Consider the following 17,697-nt stretch of genomic DNA (forward strand, 5'->3'; position numbering starts at 1 on the left):
GTAGAAGAACAGACTGAGACTTAAATGTGTACAGTTTAACGTCTGCATTTAATTACAAAATCACAATTTCAAAAGATGAACTATCCATCATAGCTCTGTATCCACACAATAATAAAAAACTAAAAAAAAGAAAATAAAGACAATGTTTTTATTACTGACTTGTCTTATTTACCTTGACCACACAAATGTATAAATATCTACTGAAGATATTTTTAAAGTTAGATGGACCTTGTGGACAGTCAGGGCAGAGTGACTGATTACTGTGACAGACAGTCATCATAAATCAATGGTAGCAGATCAGTTATTCGGGATTGTGAGGCCTTCTGGAGGGGGAGGCCTCATTGGCATTGGGGGCATGGCCATCTGAGGGGGCATCTGGGGTGTACCTGGTGCCCCAGGTGGAAGAGGAGGGATGGGCATCCCTCCAGGTGGGGGAGGAGGCAGACTGTCATTAGGTGGGCGAGGACCTCCAGTCATGAGTGGTGGCGGGTGCTTTACACTGGCAGGAGGTGCTGGACCGCCAGACTGCAGAATAGTCTTCTCCATTTTGAAGTGGAATTGAAGGAAGAACTGGACAGAGAATTAACATGAAGACGTGAAAATAATAAAAGTGTTCCCTCTGGTGTAAAACAGCCTGGTAGGCTTGATTGCTAATAATGATCAGCTTACGAGTACCTGTTTTGTTTCTTTATTCCAGTGGGTCCAGAAGCGATTTTCTGCTTTATCAATTTCCCTGCTGGGGACCTAAAAAAGCAAACATCTGGATGTTATATTACATTAAGACATAGGCATATTAATGACATGAAAGAAGACCAGGTCCCACTCACCTTGAAAGCAATGGTTTCATAAGGTTCAGCAGCAAACAGCAAATACTGCCAGCGACGATCAGGGGGCTCAATTCGCTGTTCGTAAGCAGACATGAAACGATGCCTGGGACCAATTCCTTCAGCAATCTCTGGATAGTCAATCTGATCAACAAAGAGGGGGAAAAAAACAAAACACAACAAACTGTAGTTTACAAAATCAGCTAAACAGTGAGATGTCAGTGGCCAGAAATAACGTGATAACTCCTGCTATCTCCATTTCAATAACAAGAAAAAAATCTGTAACATTTTTTCAGGAAAATATACAGGAGAAAACAATCAGTGAGGTATTTAGATTTGTTTTACAGTGTAGCACATAAAGCCTCAACAAAGATCAGGTAGCTCACTGAGTATCGCTAAGTATTAGATTTTAAATGCAGTTTGAATACATGAGGGTAAAATTGTTAAGCTTCCTCAGCTCTTAATGGTTTGAAAAATGTCACTCAGACTTCATATCAGGAGTCTAACCTGGAAAAGTAAAGATTGCTGTCCCGTCTCTGGGTCTCTCTGTTTGGTTACTGTGCAAAAAAAAGAAGAGAAAGACGGACCATAAAACCAAATGAATAATACATATTTGCTAAGAGTCTACAGAAAACACAAAATGACTGTGGTGATATATTACGACAAAGTTAGCTGACCTTTGTAACCCGGTCTACCAATTTTGACAAACTTCTTGACCTCAACTTTCACTTTTGCTGGAGCTGGTTGAGCAGGAGCTTCTTTCGCCTCTTTGGCTGCTCTCCGTGCTCTAAAATAAAAAATGAAGGGCTGTATTTAATTCTAAATAGCCAAATCTGTCAAAAGGTGCCATGAAAAGGAAACTGCACAAGATAAAACTGGACTCTACAAAAAATTATGTTACAACATGTGCTGACGTGTTGATGAAGTGGACTTACAAGTTAGTCTGATGTTTCTTTCCTTGTGTGTGAGCCAAGTAGCTACCCTGTAAGACAGAGGAAAGAAGTTTGTATGTTTTGCTTTCAGCAAGGGAGTCCAAAAAATATTTTCTTGGAGATGACAAAGTTCAAACAATGTCCAAGAATTATCAATAAGGTGTCTTCTCACCTCATTGTTATGAAGTGTCAGACAAAGTTTGCACTCATATGATCCCAAGTGATTCTTCATGAAGTAGGGGTCTTTGTTGATGTCGATGGTCTCCAGGGCCAGCTGACGTAACCGTTCCCGTCTGTCACGGTTACTCTCTGAGGCAGAAGCCACCCCGCCACTCCCCGTCTTCCCTCCAGCTCGATGCTGGAAATCCATCTTTACAAAGTGCTGGACTTAATTACGTGACCAGGCTAAGACTCGAATATTCAGTCAAATCTGGACTCCTGATGGATTCCTCTTGAATATCTATGATAAAAAAAAGACAAATGTCAAGAATGAAAAAGACAATATTCGTTATAATTACAATGTGCACAGCATAATGTGTGGAAATGTACTACCACATGGGTATAATCAATGACAATAACTAAGCATATGCTGAAATTAATTTATAGCTCAAACACAACACATCGTTCATGGATTTGTAGCCGTTATTTCCTCACAGCAACAAAATAATGAAATTATGAGTCAGGATTGAGCTTTGCTGTACAACAAATTCCCTTGAGGATTCTTCATCCCACCTTCCCTTGTGATCTATCTACATCAGCAATGCTAAGAAGAAACCTAAAAACTGAAAGCAAAACTATTTTCATTAATATCCCGTATCTACTTATGATGATTTACTACAGCACAGAGGTCCAAATATTCTAAAAGCAAAAACAAACGATTCCTTTAGCTGTAAGTTAGCATACATTACCGCTAGCTGCTGAATGCATTGACGATGCTAATGGAAAGCTCACGGTGTTAGCAGCCTATAATATATTTTGAATAAAACCTAAATTATCAAACTACAGTTTAAAAAATATATATATATGCAATCAAACGTTGGTTAGTTACACATGTACAACACGGGATATTGTAATCAGTTTACTTTATCCTAACTTACCAACTCCACAACGACAGGATCACGCCAATGAATATCTACTTTGCGCATGCGTTCATATTTTTCTTTCTTTAGGTTTTTGCTGCAAGCGAAGTACCGCCACCTATCGGGTTGGAGGGTAAGTTAGCCGGCAGTTTTTTTGTTGTTTTTTTATGTCTTTTAATAATTACTTTTTGTATGAAAGATATTTAAACTAACTATATTTGTTGCATTCTTCATAATTTTACTCACGACACTTCTCGCCTTTTTTTTTTTACTCTTTCTGATTACCGTACAACTCTACTAGTGGGCAGTATCTTAACGGTTAGCCTAGTACGTATGGGCGTGTCCCAGCTGAGAAGAGTGTGCGTGTGTGTGTCCGGTGTGTAGTAAGGCGAAGTCTGACACCGCTGTATAAGCGACTACAGCAGAAATGACCAAAAACGCCCCGTCACATTTCGAGGACATCAGATAACAAAGCAGCGAAGTCGACTAGATAAACAACAAAACTGCTACGTCGTATTAGTGTTTGATGATGTCGGTGGGGAAAACGGGCCAGTTGTAGCCACAGGGTCTCGTGTCTGTGTGTGAAACCTGAATGTATCTGCGTCAGCGACCGCTATGCGTTTTAACGAGAAGGAGCTGGTCTCTCTGAGCCGCCAGCCTTCGGAGATGGCAGCTGAAGTGGGGATGCGAGGTCCCAAAAAAGGAGACGGTAATACGGTTTGTTACGGTCAGATTATCGCTCACTTTCGTTTGTTGTATTTCGTGCATCAGCTCATGTTAACATCAGCAAAACAGATGGATAATGTTTGTGTCATTCATTAACTCCGGTCAAAGCTGCACTATATGTTTTACAATGTAGACAAGACTGAATCTGCTTCTTTTTGGGATGGTATAGTTGTCAAAAGACGACTGGTGAAACTCGTTGTTAACTTCCTCTTTTACTTCCGGACTGATGAAGAGGAGGTCAGTTGAACTGATATTACTGCTATTTATTCTCAGTTTCATTTTTCTCAACTCGCAATGAGCAGAAACAGCTTCTTGTCAATGCTGAAGTCAGTGTTTATTTTTCAGCCGGTTGGAGCTTTGCTGTTGGAGCAGTGTCGGGTTGAGAAGGAGGACAGTCAGACCTTCTCTATAGGTGAGCCTCGGCGTCCGCAGACTTACTTTCACAATGACTAATAACTCACACTTTCACACTTAAGGACAGGTTTCAACTAATCTAGCTCAAGTAAGATAAAAGAGTTTACGTTACCCTGCTGGCACTTGTTCAGGCTGTATTACTTGAACCGCAAATTATTGTACTTTTTTGTGTGTCATACGAGTTAATGCCAAGTATTTCTCTTTAGTATTTCTAGATGAAGCAGAGCGGAAGTATCTGTTTGAATGTGACACTGAAGAGCAGTGTGGGAAATGGATAGACGCTATAATTAAAGCTAGGTAAGGTATTTGTTATTTTTATTTCACAGCAAACAAAAAGGACACATGTTTGGAGACCTAGTGAAAGCCAAATTCAGAAATAAAGACTGTTTTAATTGGAAACCCAAATTATATTTTTTTTATTTGAGACATTTGTTTGATATAGTGGTGTGCTCCTTGTTCTTATGTTGGTGCACAAACCAGCTAGAAGTGATGTGAGCAGAAATGTGAGGATACGTCAGATCCACTATTATTGCAAACTGAAAAAAAGGGCCACAGAAAAAAATGAAATACAATGCAATCATATAATGGTTATGCACAACCTGGAATCTGACTTTGCATGGCAAGTTAAATTCTCTTGTCTTTAACTGTGTTTTAGTGTTATCCAAATCTTCCTCTCCTTAGGGAACAACAGCCTCTGAGCATCAACCTATGAAAGGCTAATTGCAAGTTTAGACAAAGATCTGTTGGATTCCAGGCAATCCAACAAGCTTGTCTAGACAACAGTTGTACAGATCCATGAAAATTTATTCTTACAACACTGCAGAGATATTTGGCCACTTATTTTCCCAAATCAATTTCAGAAGTTGGATTTTCCGAGTTGCTAGTAGGACATGCAACAAGAACACCCCTTGAACATTTTTTTCCTGTACCAGAATAATGAGGCAAATTATTCTCCACCTCTGTTAATAGGGTTGGAAACATTTGAAACTGTTCACATAGACAATTTTAAATAAACATTTAGTTCTTGGCATAATGCATAATATACATCAAATACTAGATTATGTGTTATTTCAAAATATTTACCTGTTTCATTGATATTTGCTTTAATACATTTTGAATAAGAAGTAATCATTTGGCTGTTACTGTGAGTCCTTGTGGTCATGTGAACCCTACATCATCACCCCTGGAACACCACAAAGCTCCCAATGAGGAGACAAAATCAGAAGGTTCTAGAGCTCCAGCTTCCCACTTGTATTTTCTTTCTGGTGAATCAGAGTTTATTATCATTTTGACAGCGATGGCAAAATTCACATTGTACCTATATAAGCTAGATATTCTAGTTCAGTCTACACTTAATAACTCACACACAAAAGCTTCCAGGTTACACTGAGGGAATAACTACTGCTTTTGTTTATCATATGCAAATACGTTTTGTATTAAAACAGACTAATTTAGTTCCTATGACTTGGTATTATGTGCTCTGATTAAACCAAAAATATATGTATCATGAATATGTTGTCTGTAACAAGTCTTGTTGTAGTCCTAACTCTTGCTGTGTGTGTTTGAATATTCACGTCCCCCATGTCAAAATAATTTACTGTCTCATCTCTTGCAGTTATGAGTTTATGAGGCGGAACCTTATATTCTATCGAACTGAAATCCACAGGCTCACTGGGAAGGTGAGACTCCTCACTCCACCTAAATGCCACACAGATGTTACCTCTAGTTTTCAGTTTCATACCATAAAGATGTTTACAGGCATCATGTGTACCACATAAATGCTAAATTACATCAATATAAGTCTAGGATATATGGGTTGATTTAAATTACTTTGGATGGCTGGATTTTGTGTGACGATGTTGCCAAATGATTCCTTCAGTCATCTTGGTTTAATTTTTTTTTTTCTGTCTCAAAGTACAAGCTCAAAAGTTCAGTTATTGCTGCTTCTGTCTGGAAAAAATCTCCTGGATGTTCAGGATAATCCACAGGTTTTAATAGTCCTCTGAAGACAATCCTTTCATAAGGCTTTCAGGAAGAAGCTGTGATAAATGTCATTACAACAGAGTTCGCAATTACTGACATCCCCCCCCTCTGTGTTGATTTTGAGGCAAAAGTCTTAAAAGTGGAGTTCTTTAATTTCAATAAGTAAAGCCCAGACTAGCTGTTTGAATCAACATCACTGAGGTTACACAAGAAAGTACTTCTTATGTTTGTTTTTGTCTTTGTGTGGGATTTTCATTAACTGTTTCGTATGAAGTTTGATTCTGGTTAAATAACTCTGGCTCTGTACATTTCTTATACTCTACTCACCACCTGCTTTCTCCACAGGACCCATTGGAGCAATATGGTATATCTGATGAAACTCGGTTCCAGATCAGCAATGGTCTGCAGCTTATGCCTAGAGATACCTCCTCCCTGTAGACCCGCAGACTGTTCAAATCATTTTCAATTTAGTTCATTGCCATTCCAAAGTTCACTTTATATTGGTTTGAAAATCACAGCAATATTGCCTACACTCCAACTTGTTACATGTACACTGCTCTGCATTATTTGGTGTTGGTTCGACTTCATACACATGTCATAGTAAGGTTTGTCTCAGTTATGCAAAGTTAAAGTATTTCGTCTGTGTTATTGTCAGTCATTACAGGCAATGTAGGTCTTTGGAAAACGCAGTACTGTTTAATTGTTGGTTTAGGGGATTTAAATGCCATTTACTGTCTAATTTTAAGTTGATCAGATGTATGTGTATGTGCTTTCCACTGGATATGCTGTACATGCAGAGAATGTGATTTTGAGAAGCTGGTCTGTTAGTCCTGAAACAGAAGGGTGTGGAATACAATCTGCAAGCATAAATGTGTTTAATAAGAGTGAGTCCAGAAAAATCATCATTCATTGGTGTAATCCAACTAATCTTTAGAACTTTAAAAAATGTATAGCACTTTGGAAAATTTCCCATCAATGTCCTGCTTTATTTAGAAAACCTCTGTATAATTGTCCTGATTTTAAATGCATAAGTCCTTTGATCTACTGAGCTGAGCTACATGTTTTGCTTAATTTTGTGAGAAAGATGGTTTTAACTATCAGTGTATGTTTTCACCACACAGCCCGGTTAGGCACCTTAGTTAAAAAGAAAAAAAAACAAACAATCTTTTTGCACATATAACTGGATGTCGAGGATTTATTTTCTTTAGAATTCTTTACTTGAAGCTATTCTAGCTTTTTGTCACTGTGAATCAGATTATTTTCAGCAAGCTGTTGAACCTGTCGGGAAACTACACTTTTGACTTGATTCTTTAAATATCACACCAACACACCGACATTTGCTAAGTTTCAACAAATCATAAGAAATTTTGCTCTCAGCCATATTTCCCTATAAGGGCTTTGCTGTATCTTACAAATTGGAAATGTGGAACATATGTCTTTGAATGTGTCTTCATTTGAAAGTTTTTGCACATGCAATGTATTTAGTCTGTTTTAGTTAGCAGAATTGTTTCACTGGCATCTCCTTTTTTTATACTAATAAAGCATTTAAAAGATACTGTGAAAGTCATTCAGTGTTTTTAAAATTAAAACATGCTGACTTTTTTTTTGTTTTAAAGAGGATTTAAATTTTATTCTAAATTCATGGGGAATTAAAACTCATGCCACAGAGAGTTTACTTTTAGTTATGCCACTTCAATCTTGGCCATTTCATTGATGCTGTTCAAGAGCAGCAGTCCTGTCATTTGCATTATTTTATGTCATGTTTGATTTACACCACAATGCCTGCACTACAAAGAAAAAAAAAGTGATTTTTTTTTATTTTGGGGGGTGTAAATATGTTTTCAACAAATGGTTGAGATAACAGCAGTATAGGAACAATATTTAAATGGTTAACACTTGAAACAGTTATGGGATAACAAATCATTTTTGTATTACATATCCAACCATGTAGTAGAGATAGCTCAGGCAGGTTTACTTACAAGAAAATTCAGTATAAAATCTGAAAATGTTTGTCTAGAGCAAGCAGTGGGTTAAGCTAGGGAAAAGATGTGTGGTCAGAGAGCTGTAGTTGGGGGTGGCCATGGGGAAAATACATAGTTACATATGATTTTGTATAGTAAAGTAAAATGATGATCTCTAGTTCACTAAAACATTTTTATTGGCCACCTGTCCTGACTCCTGTTGTTGTTGATGATCAATTACAAAAGTTGTAGTTATTGTTTCATTATTAATACAGGGGTTTTGTTTTTCTCCGTGACAGGCATCAAACTCTTAACACGTTCAGAAACGGCTACTTTACCTGAAGTATACGATGACCCAGACACATTATAATATGATATATGAATTCACTGCTCTGTGCCAGTTGTGGAAGAGGACAAGAAGCAATAGCTATATATAATAATGTATATATATATATATATATATATATATATATATATATATATATATATATATATATATGGAAGAGACTATATTAAGACAGCGTTTCCTTAGTAACAGAAATGTGCGATTCAAAAACAGTGACGACACATTTTCCCGTGGTGCTTTGCGAACCCAAATTGAATGCTCGGCAAAAGAAAACAGTTGTATTCTGTAAATGTGCTTTTCAAGCGTAAAAAGCACAAAACAAGACATTTGAATCGGGCCCAACACAACTGAACAGAACGATTTAACAGCACACAAAGGGAGAGAGACTGCTGGAGCAAGGTAGGCAATGATAGAAGTGTGGATTATGAACAATGTTGACAAAGTGTTAGCCTAGCGTAACTTACGTTAGAGGAGCCAGCTGAGCTAGCGTTAGCCTTATCCTAGCTGCTTATGTTAATTGAGAGAATTGTTTGTCTTTTTTGTTTGTTTATTTAGTGCAATAGCTACAAATCAGCCAAAACCATCTGAGTTGTTTTGGGACATGGTACTTCCAAGTAAGAGTCGGCTGTTGAAATAAAGCTTCAAGTTGCTAGTTCTGTCGGAGGTAATTGGGCTGCTGTTATTAGCATCTTAGGACTGATCTGAGCCGTAGGTGTACTGTAATAAATGCCATTGTCACTTAATCCTATATTGCTTGTTGGGATGGGAATGAAATAAGTCCATTCGGTTTAACTGTCGATTGTTGAAGTGGTTCAGATTGTGCTTTTAAACGCTAAACTTGTTTACAGCTTACTTGTCTTATATCTCTTCAGAGCGATTGCTCCAAGAATCAGTCGCTTTATATACGTGATTGATTGGATCCCTCCTGCTTTTTTGTTTATATATTGTTTGTATACGGATCTCCATTTTGTGTCTGGAAAGCTTTATTATTATTTTATTATTATTGACTACATCCACCTAAGACTAAAGCAAATCAACCGAGTGACTTGTACCAAATGTAAAATTCATTATATATGTCGAAGATTATGAGTTTTCTTAGGGAATCGCTTGAACTCATTATTTCAGTCTTTAATTAAATAATCTAAAAAAAACAATAACATTGTTATGACAGTTTGCTTTTGTTTATTGTTTTAACGCATGTATGATTTTGTTTGTGACCTTTTCCTGTCTAAAGGCATCATGGATCAGGACTATGAGTGCAGGCTGCTCAGACAGATTAATATCCAAAATGAGAATGCAAGCCCCGTTGTAAGTATACAACACACACACACTAGGATTTTACTTTAGGCCATGTTCATGTTCTTTTATGTAATTAGCTGTTTCTTATTGAACCAATTCTTAAATAAAAGATAAATTGCCACATTGTTAAGGTAAATCAAAACTATTTAGAATCAAGATTAGTCATTAATGTAGCTGTCCATTTGGTTTTTGAGTCTAGATCATTAATTTAATGGTCTTTGGGACTGAGGAAGGAGGTTGGGGTCCTTTGAGTGACCCCACATATGCACAGGAAGAACATGCAAACTCAACACAGTAGAGATTTGAATCAAGAGTCTTCTTGCGTTCTTGCTTGCTTCTTTCTAATCTTTCTGCATACAATGTTTTCTACTGCTCTCTAAGTATATGGCATAGCAGTTAAACTTTCTAAATTGTCTTTAATGAATTTAGTTGTGTTATAGCTTTCTTGACCATTGTTGACATGCTGGAGCATCAGTTTATTTGAGTGTTGCTGTTGTAATAACTCCAAGGAAATATTATGTTTAATAATGATGAAATCTTTAAGGAAGGTCGCTGGTTCGAGCTTTGGCTGCGGGAGGCTTGAACAGCGGCCTTTATGTGTGGAGTGTGCATGTTCTCTCCGTGGATGCGTGAGTTCTCTCCGTATACTCCAGGCTTCCTCCCACCGTCCAAAGACATGCATGTTAGGTTAACTAGTCACTAAATTCTTCCTAGAAGTGAGTGTGACGTGAATGGTTGTTTGTCTCTTTGTGTTGGCCCTACGTTAACTGGCGACCTGTCCAGGGTGTACCTTGCCTCTCGCCTGCTAATTGCTGGGATATGCTCCAACTTCCCTGCAGTCCTGAATTGGACTAAGCAATGTAGATGATTTAATGAATATTATGCTTTATAGCTCCTCCCAAAGAGGGTTGGTAAGTAGCATAGCACTTTAGATGGATGAAAAGGGAGGTACTCTCCTTGTGTTGGAAAAGAAAATAGTTTAACAGACCAGTGATTTGACAGTGTCACTAGTGTTGAGCAAAAACAAGACCTTACCAGCCAAATGACTGGCTTTTGTGAATGCTGCCTCCTGTTGTTCACACCTCAAATGAATGCACCATCTGCCACCTAAATCATCCTCCTGTTTTGTTATTAAGATTTATATTCATTATCCAAGGCCTGTCTGTGTTTGGCCGCCAGTCAGAAAATGCTCTCTGTTCTCTTCCCTCATGAAGAAGGCGGTGGGAGCAGTGCGATCTCTGACACCCACCAGCTCCCCCCTGTCCTCGCCTAGCAAGCATGGTGATCGCTTCATTCCCTCCCGGGCTGGAGCCAACTGGAGTGTCAACTTCCATCGCATTAATGTGAGTCTGCTGCAATGCACCCAGGATTTCACTTTCTGTCCAACCAAAAGCACAATGCTCTCAAGATCAAAGTGTTGGTTTTAGCCCCCAAGCAAACATATTTAATTTTCTTTGTTTTATTCAGTCTTTTTCTCTTTCTTGACTGCAAATTCTTTCACACATTATTTATAAAGATTTGGTTAATTCATCTGCGATAGACTGGCGACCTGTCCAGGATGTGCCCTGCCTCTCGCTGGCTAATTGTTGGGATAGATTCCCTCTTCCCCCCCCAACCCTGAATTGGACTAAGCGGAAGAGGAAATGGATGGATGGTTATTTAAATGATTCTGCTTTTTGTTACCCAGGAAATTGAAAAGTCACACAATCAAAACAGGAAAACCAAAGATGGCACTACTGACAGCAACAAAGGTAATCCATCTGCCTCGTGTTAATTTTTTCACTACCCAGGGCTCACTTTTGCCATGTCGTGCCACCCCAAATAATGATGGCATGCCTTTTCACCACAACCTCACAGAAGGGAAAAGTTGCCCTGAGCTTCATTGTAGCATTACAGTAAATTGCATTTACAGTGCTGGAGATTAGAGAAATCTTTGTGATTGATCTTTTTTTTCTTTTTAGGGGATTTGACCTGGATATTAGGTTTCTCTAGCACATATAATGTGAAGAGGGTGGCAGTGGCTCAGGTGTCGTCCACTGATCGGAAGGTTGGCTTCCAATCATTGGACGACGGATTCCTGCTCCCCCAGTCAATCTGTTGTGTCTTTGGACAAGATACTTTACTCTCCTTGCCTCTAGTGTCAGCATCGGTATGAATGTGGATGAATGTTCGGTGGGGGTCGGAAAGGCCATAGGTTCGGTTTGGCTGCTACGTTTCCATCAGTCAGCTGTAGCTACACATGTAGCTTACCATCACCAAGCATGAATGAGGAGTGAATAATTAATATAATGTAAAGCTGCCTTTTGGGTGCCTTGAAAAGCACTAAATAAATCTAGTCTATTATTATTATTATTATTATTATTATTATTATTATTATTATTATTATTATTATTATTATTAAGAGATGTGACCGCAGCATTTGTCTATTTTAGACCACCATTCAGTAGTTTTAAATGAATACCAATTGGTCTAAGATTGATTGAGGTGTTCTTGACTCACCCTGTTTTCACACTTAAACTGGATTTATACTCACATGGCGTCTGCATAAGGTCAGTTACGGCTTCACAGTCGTGTAGGTCTGCGGAGGCTCAATGCACACTTCTTCCAGACCTGACGTGCACCCCTGCATGCAGTGCAGTCACACGGAAGTACGCTCAATTTGTGTGGTTACCGCTGAAGAGAAACTGCAACACAACGTCGTAACCATAAGCTCGAGTGTAAGAGCACATTTCACCGACGTCAGCTTTGCTGACCCTATCGTACACAGAAGCTGCGCAAGGATAAATCCAGCTTTAGATTTCCTGCAGTTGCATCCTCAGTAAACTAACAGGATGTTTTTATTTCAGAGGATTTACACGAAATGTGGTTCTTGCATAGACTGAATTAGCAGTTCATGTAAACTACCTTTCTGTGTTGAAACTTTTGGGATAATACTTGGAGTAAGTCAGCACAGAGGACCAACCTTCACCCTCCTCCAAAGGAAAATGAAAATTAACCATATAGTTTAGACACACTAGAGGCTTTATTAGAAAGTATCATAATACATGTATTATGATACTTTCTTCACTTACCATAATAATGATATTTCATTAGTTACTGTGTGATTCTCATCCCACAAAACAGATTCTCTGCTCTGTTCCAGCTATAATTTTAAGTGTGAATTTCACCTGTTTCTTTGCTTGTTTCATCAGGTTTCTACGTCTGCTCCTGTCAATTTTATTAATAAGTCAGTTTTCACTAAGCCTGGAAAGTCTGAGTGAAACAGACAATATGGACTAAAAAAGGCTAAGAAAAAAAATCTCCCTGGTCTTTAGAGATGTGAAAGCACTAAAAAATTGCACAAGGAATATAGCTTTTGAATTATTGTAGCAGCATGGTTTGATTTTTCTCCTTTTATGTTTCCCTGTCTACAGCGGATGGTCTGGCTTACTCAGCTTTGCTGAAGAATGAGCTGCTGGGAGCAGGAATTGAGAAAGTCCAGGACCCCCAGTCAGAGGACCGCCGTTTGCAGCCATCTACACCTGCAAAGAGGAGCCTTTTTAGTGTAAAACAAATGACATAGCTCTAATATGTATGCTGTTCTTTCCATGGTGGTGTTTTCCTGTGGATGAGTAATCATTTGTTTTGTTCTGTAGTATTCTGTTAGTACTAAGAGGGCTCTGCCAGAAGAAGATGGAAACACAGTTTCTCCATATTCTTTGTCACCTGTCAGTAGCAACAGGTAATGTATATTTCTCCTGAGACTGATTAAATAGTATCTTAGTATTATGATAATTTTTCTCATTACATTGTGTATTGCAGCCAGAAATTGTTACGTTCTCCAAGAAAACCTACACGCAAGATTTCCAAAATTCCTTTTAAAGTTCTGGATGCTCCAGAGCTTCAAGATGACTTTTACCTCAACCTGGTGGACTGGTCCTCTCTGAATGTACTCAGTGTTGGACTGGGTACCTGTGTTTACCTGTGGAGTGCCTGTACCAGCCAGGTGTGTTGTGTTAATTGAGAAATCCAAATACATTTCTCAGTTAAATTAAGTCGCTAATCATAGAAGACTTGATGATGATGAAATGATTCACAGAATTTAATTACTCCCTATCTGGATGTTTGTGTTAATCCATCGTTTTTCTCTCTCTTAATGTGTTTCTAAGGTGACACGGCTTTGTGACCTCTCTGTAGAGGGAGACTCTGTGACATCAGTGGGATGGTCAGAGAGGGTGGGATTTTCTAACATCCATTGTTGTTTTTTGTTTTTTTTTTGTTTTACTTTTAGTTTATTTTTACTATTATTCATTGTAAATAACAGTAGAGTCTCTCAGTTTAACCATTTTACATCCACAGTAGAAGAATGCAGCAGTTTGATATTTCATAGAAACATAAGCTCAAAGATTTTTACCTTTTATAATTCTTTGGATTTCAGAATTCAGTTTAAGGCTTCTTGTTTTGTGAGGACAGACTCCTACATATGTCAGTGTATTAAGTGTGTTTTCTATTATTAGGGTAACCTGGTAGCGGTAGGTACTCATAAAGGCTATGTCCAGATCTGGGATGCTGCAGCAGGAAAGAAGCTCTCTGTACTAGAGGGACACACGGCCAGAGTGGGTGAGTTGAGAATCAGTGGAGATGGAGAAGGTTACGGGATTCAATTATTGCAGCCTTCATCATTTCCAGTTAGTTAATTAAAGTTAGTTAAGTCTATCTGTCATTCTTTGCTGATAGGTGCATTAGCATGGAACGCAGACCAGTTGTCGTCTGGGAGCCGTGATCGTGTGATCCTGCAGCGGGACATCAGAGCTCCCCCTCTCCAGTCAGAACGCCGTCTTCAAGGGCACAGACAGGAAGTCTGTGGGCTCAAATGGAGCACAGACCACCAGTTGCTGGCCTCAGGTGGAAATGATAATAAGGTATACAGACAGTTCTCACCTGTTCTTCTGTCAGCTACACATCTGTACATTTCTACACCTCTTATCTCTCATTCTACTGTCTGCAGCTACTTGTGTGGAACCACTCGAGCGTCCTGCCCGTTCAGCAGTACACAGAGCACTTGGCAGCGGTGAAGGCGATTGCCTGGTCGCCTCATCAGCACGGCCTGTTGGCCTCTGGAGGTGGCACAGCCGACCGCTGCATCCGTTTCTGGAACACTCTGACAGGCCAGCCCCTGCAGTGCACCGACACCGGCTCTCAAGTCTGCAACCTGGCCTGGTCCAAGCACACTAATGAGCTGGTGAGTCTTTAAAAAAAAATAGCACTGATGTGAGCTGGAATGATTGTTTCCCCTATAGATGTGTGGCAAAACTGAGGTTTTGATTGGAGCATTTCCCTCCACTTGCTCCAGTATTTAAACTCCGCACGGCTAAACCTGCCTCTCTCTTTGTTGTGTGCATGAAGTGGTGGTATTGTATTACCGTTTGTCATTTTCCAAACTAATCACAAAGCTTCAAGCCTTGTGAGGTAACTGTGTGGGAAACTGTTTGTTTTCTGTAGGTCAGCACACATGGTTATTCCCAGAATCAGATCCTGGTGTGGAAGTATCCCTCTCTAACTCAAGTGGCAAAACTCACAGGACATTCTTACAGAGTGCTCTACCTGGTTAGTATCTTCTGCGTAACTTTCTATGCTTTCATCTGTTGAAGCTGAACTAAAACTGAATGTATCAATGAAAAGTGTGTTTAAAAAAAAAGATTTAATTTAGATTTAATCCAATGATTTATTATTGCAACGCTGTATACTTGGTGTGTAACAATGAGTTATGTGCAGGCCATGTCACCTGATGGAGAAGCCATTGTGACCGGGGCTGGAGATGAAACGCTTAGGTTTTGGAATGTTTTCAGTAAAATGAGATCCACTAAGGTATTTGTCTTTATTTTGAATCCACAGTATTTCTCAGCTTTATTACCTGTTTGTAAAATTATCTGCACGTATCTTTGTCTTGCCTCCTTTAGGAATCTGTCTCAGTGTTAAACCTATTCACCAGGATCCGGTAGTCTGAAACGGAGGGAACAAAGAAAGGAAGGGAATCTTCAGAGAGCCCCCTCAACTGCCCTTAGTTTTATTTAGCCAGGTTGTAGCTGAAGGTGGCAGGAGGTGAAGAGATGCACGGCCTGACTGTCGAGGGCTGAAGAGATGCTCACAGCTCACACAGTAAAACTCTTCCTCCTGAACGATGGAGTCACTGCCTCCTCCAACAGACCTGTGATCACAAATGATTGGAAGTTTCAGGGCTGTTTGTTTTGTTTACAAAGTGAAATTGTGCATACCTGCCAAAATTGAGTTTGTCCTTTTGATTGTCTATTTATTTTTTTGCTCTTCTTTTTTTTTTAAACATATTCTTCCAAGTGTGTTTGTGTGAATGGCTGGTAGTTTTACTTTCATGTCCATAACTGCAGTTTTCAGATTAATCTCTGGAGTAACTTTTGTTCAAGGTCATGGACAAAGATTAATTTCTTTTTTTTGTTGCTGTTTTCTTTAAAGGAAATAATATCTTGTGGACACTGGATTCCATGAAAAGAGCCTGATCTCCTTTTTTTTAAAAAAAATCAAACAATTTTATTTTAGTCCAATGAATGAACACATTATTGTTTCAAAGTCTCAAGATAAAGAAGAAAACGACTTTTTGTATATCAGAATAAGTTTCTGAAATAAGTCACATTTTTTGTGACTTATGTGGAAGTTGTTCACTTACCTTTTTTTTCCATCTCTGTCAATTGCAAAATCAGGCTAAAAAAATAAATCAGAACTGTTTGGCCACATCAGTGGAGTTTGTAACCACAACTTGAGCGTGTAGTAAGAAAACGTGATTAAACCAGACAGTGAAACACTTGTGTACAGAAATTCTGCTTTGTCTTTTCACATATCCAAACTCAGAGCACTCAAACGGTTTCTGTGTTTATGTTTATTTTCTTTTTTTTTTAAAAAAGGAAAAATGAAGATTTCATATCACCCGCTACAGTTCCTCTATATTCTTTCTTTGAATGAATTCTGTTTGATAAGTCCATCTATATAAGGAAACACACCAGTCATGCTGGTTAATTTGTTAAACATTAACTGTGTCAAGATTCACCCAATCTTGGCACAAAACTAGAATAGAAAAATAGAATAGAACTTTATTGTCATTGCAACAAGTGCAACGAAATTACAAAGCCTTCCAATAAGTGCAAAACTGAAGAAAATAGAATAATTGCAACAATCATAAGACAAAATGACACGTATAGGAAATAAAAGAGTGAAAAAGTAAAACTATAACATGTAAAATATAGTTAACGTCTTCCTACTTTAAATAAGGCACAGGTGTTAAGTGCAAAATAAAGACACATGAGGTAGCTTATTAAGGCACATGAGGTGGAATTATCAACTACTCAACCATTTGTTCAGGGTTCTTATGCTATCGGGTAAAAACTGTCCCTGAACTGGTTTGTCTGTGCAGTGACTGATTTTTACCGCCTGCCTGACGTAACAGATCAAACGTGGTGACCAAGAGGAGTCCTAGATGATTTTGATAACTACACAAATTATACAAAATTAAAGCACTGATGGGTTGATTGAAAAAGCCTTCAAGGTTAAATCTGGTTCCACCCACTCTTTTTAAAACTTGTTTATTTCTAACAAGCTTATTTATTTCTAATTGGTTGTTAAGGCCTAATTAAAATGGCATCTTAAGGCAACATGATTTATCTTTCAAATTTTTTTTACCCCATACTTAACATTAAAATTAGGATTAACTGGACAAAATAAGCATCTTAAAAAAAGTGAGGAGGAATTTTATAATGTTGCCAACTTTCTTCAAGGATTTGTATTCTTCACACACCTGTAACACCAATGCTTTGGATCCTGGTGACCCACAGATTCAGTGTAACTGGATGTTTCCAGAGGGTGGATGAGGACAAAATTGGGATGAAAAACGAATGTCTGACATAGGCTCGCCTGACAATGCTGCATTTATTTTTATCCACACATCCATTTTCAATACTGCTTACTCCAATTTAGGATTGATTTATCCTAGCTGCTCATTTATTGTTCAAATACTGAAATCAGTGTGAGCTCAGACTTTTTGTTAAAACTGTTCAAACTAGCCAAAAATTTTTATTTTTTTTATTTTTGGTGCAAACCAATATTGAGCAAATAAGCTACAGTAGAGTA

At 38.4% G+C, this 17,697-nt stretch overlaps 3 protein-coding genes across 4 annotated transcripts; 2 read left to right on the forward strand and 1 right to left on the reverse strand.

Moving 5' to 3' along the window:
• Window positions 1-29: 29 nt before the first annotated feature.
• On the reverse strand, window positions 30-4,217 carry sf3a2 (splicing factor 3a, subunit 2). 2 transcript variants are annotated; one of them, XM_041992476.1, is made up of 8 exons: window positions 4,088-4,217; window positions 1,929-2,216; window positions 1,760-1,806; window positions 1,502-1,611; window positions 1,332-1,381; window positions 828-968; window positions 676-744; window positions 30-570 (listed from the first exon to the last, which is right to left on the reverse strand). In XM_041992476.1, exons 2-8 carry the CDS (start codon window positions 2,124-2,126, stop codon window positions 298-300), a joined length of 888 nt encoding a protein of 295 aa, XP_041848410.1. In that variant the 5' UTR covers window positions 2,127-2,216; window positions 4,088-4,217; the 3' UTR covers window positions 30-297. The 2 variants fall into 2 exon arrangements, with proteins under 2 accessions (XP_041848410.1, XP_041848409.1); XM_041992475.1 differs by lacking the exon at window positions 4,088-4,217 and adding an exon at window positions 2,854-2,957.
• Window positions 3,039-7,513, forward strand: plekhj1 (pleckstrin homology domain containing, family J member 1). The gene is made up of 6 exons (XM_041992477.1): window positions 3,039-3,544; window positions 3,731-3,798; window positions 3,907-3,973; window positions 4,182-4,272; window positions 5,591-5,654; window positions 6,304-7,513. The coding sequence occupies exons 1-6, from the start codon at window positions 3,451-3,453 to the stop codon at window positions 6,394-6,396; spliced, it is 477 nt and encodes a 158-aa protein (XP_041848411.1). The 5' UTR covers window positions 3,039-3,450; the 3' UTR covers window positions 6,397-7,513.
• A 994-nt stretch (window positions 7,514-8,507) lies between these two features.
• Window positions 8,508-16,378, forward strand: LOC121644897 (fizzy-related protein homolog). Its single transcript, XM_041993148.1, has 14 exons — window positions 8,508-8,664; window positions 9,500-9,573; window positions 10,779-10,907; window positions 11,252-11,315; window positions 12,978-13,108; window positions 13,200-13,285; window positions 13,366-13,549; window positions 13,713-13,778; window positions 14,061-14,163; window positions 14,281-14,465; window positions 14,552-14,785; window positions 15,046-15,150; window positions 15,319-15,411; window positions 15,504-16,378. Exons 2-14 carry the CDS (start codon window positions 9,505-9,507, stop codon window positions 15,543-15,545), a joined length of 1,491 nt encoding a protein of 496 aa, XP_041849082.1. The 5' UTR covers window positions 8,508-8,664; window positions 9,500-9,504; the 3' UTR covers window positions 15,546-16,378.
• The last annotated feature ends 1,319 nt before the right edge of the window (window positions 16,379-17,697 follow it).

Source organism: Melanotaenia boesemani, chromosome 8 (genome assembly GCF_017639745.1).
Source record: "Melanotaenia boesemani isolate fMelBoe1 chromosome 8, fMelBoe1.pri, whole genome shotgun sequence".
In the NCBI taxonomy this organism is placed as follows: domain Eukaryota; kingdom Metazoa; phylum Chordata; class Actinopteri; order Atheriniformes; family Melanotaeniidae; genus Melanotaenia; species Melanotaenia boesemani.